Source organism: Salmo salar, chromosome 26, assembly GCF_965601325.2.
Source record: "Salmo salar chromosome 26, fSalSal1, whole genome shotgun sequence".
Lineage (NCBI taxonomy): Eukaryota > Metazoa > Chordata > Actinopteri > Salmoniformes > Salmonidae > Salmo > Salmo salar.
The window spans coordinates 25806491-25811237 of NC_138316.1; the positions used below are offsets into that span (position 1 = coordinate 25806491).

The 4747-nt window shown below is 41.6% G+C and overlaps 1 protein-coding gene and 2 non-coding genes across 3 annotated transcripts; all 3 read left to right on the top strand.

Annotated features, from left to right (window-relative positions):
* The first annotated feature begins 290 nt into the window (after nucleotides 1–290).
* On the top strand, nucleotides 291–2873 carry LOC106587505 (small ribosomal subunit protein uS15). The gene is made up of 6 exons (XM_014175947.2): nucleotides 291–395; nucleotides 1006–1054; nucleotides 1330–1408; nucleotides 1835–2004; nucleotides 2235–2335; nucleotides 2803–2873. The coding sequence occupies exons 1-6, from the start codon at nucleotides 373–375 to the stop codon at nucleotides 2834–2836; spliced, it is 456 nt and encodes a 151-aa protein (XP_014031422.1). The 5' UTR covers nucleotides 291–372; the 3' UTR covers nucleotides 2837–2873.
* Nucleotides 1487–1618, top strand: LOC123730858 (small nucleolar RNA SNORA68). Its single transcript, XR_006762310.1, has one exon. It is a non-coding gene; the product is annotated as a small nucleolar RNA SNORA68 (small nucleolar RNA).
* Nucleotides 2440–2569, top strand: LOC123730864 (small nucleolar RNA SNORA19). The gene has a single exon (XR_006762315.1). It is a non-coding gene; the product is annotated as a small nucleolar RNA SNORA19 (small nucleolar RNA).
* Nucleotides 2874–4747: the final 1874 nt, after the last annotated feature.

Here is a 4747-nt window from a genome sequence, read left to right on the forward strand (position 1 = left end):
ATTCCAGTGTTTTACTTGCTATATTGTATTTATTTTGCTACCATGGCCTTTTTTGCCTTTACCTCCCTTATCTCACCTCATTTGCTCACATTGTATATAGACGTATTTTTCTACTGTATTATTGACTATGTTTGTTTTACTCCATGTGTAACTCTGTGTTGTTGTATGTTGTCGAACTGCTTTGCTTTATCTTGGCCAGGTCGCAATTGTAAATGAGAACTTGTTCTCAACTTGCCTACCTGGTTAAACATAGGTGAAATAAAATAAAATAAAATATTTTCCCCCTTCAGGCCACGTCATTTCCGATTAAAAGCTGTACTTCCGAAAGGCCGCACGTTTTTCTGCCTCTCTCTTTTCCTTTAGAACGCCATCATGGGTCGTATGCACGCTCCTGGGTAAGCATGCATTTAATTCGGAAATAATTAGCATATTGGCCTTTGTTCTCCGTAGCTGGAACTTTTTATTAGTTTTACAGTTTCTCATCAACCCCAACAGATGTTTTGTCTTCACATTTGTTCAAATATTTCAACAATAGTTATTGCTAACTAGCTAGCTGGCTAACAACTAGCGTTCTACCGACACAGTGACGTGATGGCCGCGCACACAGTCCTGCCAAGTTAGCAGATGGTTTACAGTCATTAGAATAATAATATAGGTTTTTAGTTATATATGCGTTGATGCTGGAATGGTAACAATGAACCCGCTTGATTAAATCGTCGGCCTAAATCATATGACATTTGCCCATTCTAATGCTAACGTTAGCGTAATGTAGTCTAGTTAGCCATAGTTTCTACCCAAGACTAGTTAGGTAACTAGTTAGTTACACAGTACCGCACTAGCCAACTAGGTATCTAGTTAGTTATACAGTACTGCACTACCCAAATAACTAGTTAGTTGAAATGCATTATTTCTAGTCCAAGCGTGGCTTTAGCAGCCCATGGCTGTTTGTCATCATAATGTAGTTACTGTAGCTACCGATTTACAGCTACTTTCTTCCTGTTTCAGCAAGGGCCTGTCCCAGTCTGCACTTCCCTACAGACGCAGTGTGCCCACCGTAAGTACCTAGTTGTTCATAAAGTTCCAATGTCATTAAACTTTTGGATGGTTAACTGGCGTTCAGTTTGTAAAATATGGTTATGAATCTGGTTAACCTGGCCATGTGACCACATGGTTTGCCAATATATCATAATTGAGTCAACTTTGACTGGAATGCGCATGTTATATTGCAGAGTCTAGCTAAATATCGAACGAAGGATCGCTACTGTGAATAAACGTCTAAATGGACAAAGGGGAAATCAGTCTCTCAACCTCTGAAATGTTGTTCTACAGTGGCTGAAGGTAACATCTGATGATGTCAAAGAGCAGATCTTCAAGCTCGCCAAGAAGGGTCTTTCTCCCTCTCAGATTGGTAAGGACCTTGTTAATTTGCATACTGTCCAGCCCTTTCCATAAGGTTCTCTTCTCAGTTCATCTAGTGGCAATGATTTATGCACCCTAACCCAACGGCCATATAAAATGAATGTTATGATCTTGTCAGGTGTGCTAAAATCAATGTGTTCCTTGTCGCCTTTCTCTGAAGCTGCTGTGCCGTTGAAAGTTAATTCAAGGTTCAACATTATCATTCCAGATTTACCCAGTGTTGTCCTATGCATATTATACTCACATTTTATCTTCCTCGCCATACTTTTTAGAACAAAAGTTCAACGCATTGTCTATTTTTCTACAGTCAAACCATTTTGGGTTTGGTTGACCACCACACAAAGTACAAACCACAGAGGGGAAAATACCAAGAGACTGAAGTTAGAAAAGGCTGATACTACTATTCTCTATACAGGTGTGATCCTTAGGGACTCTCATGGTGTTGCCCAGGTGCGCTTTGTCACTGGAAACAAGATCCTGAGGATCCTCAAGTCCAAGGGCCTGGCCCCTGACCTGCCTGAGGATCTTTACCACCTCATCAAGAAGGCTGTTGCTATAAGGAAGCATCTGGAGAGGAACCGAAAGGTAACAGGGCCTCTAAATGTTTGTCTCGAGTTAACTTCCAGGGAGGGAGGAGACTGTCAAACCACCAGGATTCTCAAGCAAAACTAGGCGTTTGAAAATCCAACTAAATTACAGCCCTGCTGTAAGAATGAATTGTCTGATGCTTAATGTGGACAACGGGTAAGGTTGCTCATTGACTGTTTGAGATTTGACTGTGGACAGGCTTTTTAACTCAACTTTTTTTCTTGCAGGACAAGGATGCCAAGTTCCGTCTGATTCTCACTGAAAGCAGAATCCACAGATTGGCCCGTTACTACAAGACCAAGAGAGTTCTTGCTCCCAACTGGAAGTAGTATGTATTAACTCTTCGCTGCTTTTTTGGCCTTAGGGAGATCAAGCCAGCATGAAGGCATAGTACCTACTCTATTAATATTTTCAGTTTGTTAGTTCAGTAAATGGCACATCTCATTGTCCTGTTCTTCCCTTGTAAGAGCTGAGATATTTCTTATGTGCTAGATAAACCTTGGAGGTAAATTAGCAGAATGGCTGTTTTCTGTGCCAACCTGCCAGTCCCCTTCATACATCTCCCTGACACTGGTTCTATTTAATTGTTACCAACTGCCAGAGGCATTACTCTAACTGGATAATTATCAGTCTCCCGCAGGCTGAAAATGTATTCCAACAAATGTACACGTATTGACTTAAGACCTGATCATCAACCATATGACTGCTTCTATTGTTAGTCAGAATTGGTGATGTTAAACTTTGGTTGATTACACAGCTTTCCTTTACTAATCCCTTTTCCCTCTTAATTCACAGCGAATCCTCTACTGCTTCTGCTCTGGTGGCATAAGGAGTCTTTTTCACAAATAAATATCAATTTGGAAAGATCTTGTCTGCTGTGTTCTTGTTTCAGCGGAGGGGGTCTAAAGGTTGGCGAAGTACACATGACGGTACTTATACTGAAAAATATAAACGCAACATTTAAAGTGTTAGTCCCATGTTTCATGAGTTGAAATAAAATAAAAATCCCAGAAATGTTCCATATGCATGAAATGTTTTTCTTTAAAGTTTGTTTACATCCCTGTTAGTGAGCATTTCTGCTTCGCCATGATAATCCATCCACCTGACAGATGTGGCCAATCAAGAAGCTGATTAAACAGCATGATCAATACACAGGTGCACTTTGTGCTGGGTACAATAAAAGGCCACTAAAATGTGCAGTTTTGTCACATTGCCATACAATTTGAGGGAGTGTACAACTGGCATGCTTACTGCAAGGTTGTCCATCAAATCAAAGTTTATTTTGTCACTTGTGCCGAATACAACAGACCTTACAGTGAAATGCTTACTTACAGGCTCTAACCAATAGTGCAAAAAAGGTATTAGGTGAACAATGGGAAAGTAAAGAAATAAAAAAGACTGAAATAACAGCGTGGCTATATACAGTAGTGAGGCTACATAGATACCGGTTAGTCAGGCTGATTGAGGTAGTATGTAGATATGGTTAAAGTGACTGCATAGATAACGAACAGAGTAGCAGTAGTGTTAAGAGGGGTTGGCGGCGGGACGCAATGCAGATAGCCCGGTTAGCCAATGTGCGTGAGCACTGGTTGGTCGGGCCAGTTGAGGTATGTACATGAATGTGTAGTTTGTGACTATGCATATGATAAACTGAGTAGCAGCAGCGTAAGAGGGGGTTGGGGCGGGGGCACACAATGCAAATAGTCCAGGTAGCCATTTGGGGAGTATTTTGGTCTGTAATAAAGCGCTTTTGTGGGAAGAAACTAATTCTCATTGGCTAGGCTCCCAAATGGGTGGGCCCATCACTATTCCCCTGGTCATGTGAAATCCATAGTTTAGGGCCTACTCTGTTAGGTCTTTGAAATTGTAGCATTTGTATTTTTGTTCAGTGTATTTTGAAAATGCCTTATTGCTAACGATGGCTAACCAATTGTATTGAATGTTTTTGTCAAAGTAATTTGTATTATACAAACACTTAAGTGTCCAAACGAGCTTCAACGCCATACCACACTCATTCCGTGGTCTCCTGCTCTTAAATGCTAGTAAAACGAAATACATGCTCTTCAACCGATCGCTGCCCACACCCGCCCGACTAGCATCACTACTCTGGACGGTTCTGATTTATATGTAGACAACTATAAATACCTAGGTGTCTGGTTAGACTGTAAACTCTCCTTCCAGACTCACATTAAGCATCTCCAATCCAAAGTTAAATCTAGAATCGTCTTCCTATTTCGCAACAAAGCATCCTTCGCTCATGCTGCCAAACATACCCTCGTAAAACTGACTATCCTACCGATCCTTGACTTCAGTGATGTCATTTACAAAATAGCCTCTGACAATCTACTCGGAAAATTGGATGTAGTCTATCACAGTGCCATCCGTTATGTCACCAAAGCCCCATACACTACCCACCACTGCGACCTGTATGCTCTCGTTGGCTGGCTACATATTCGTCGCCAAACCCACTGGCTCCAGGTCATCTATAAGTCTTTGCTAGGTAAAGCCCCGCCTTATCTCAGCTCACTGGTCACGATGGCAACACCGACCAGTAGCACGCGCTCCAGCAGGTATATTTCGATGGTCATCCCCAAAGCCAACACCAAATTTGGCCGCCTTTCCTTCCAGTTCTCTGCTGCCAATGACTGGAACGAATTCCAAAAATCACTGATGTTGGAGACATATCTCTCTCACTAACTTTAAGCATCAGCTGTCAGAGCAATTTACCGATCGCTGCAGC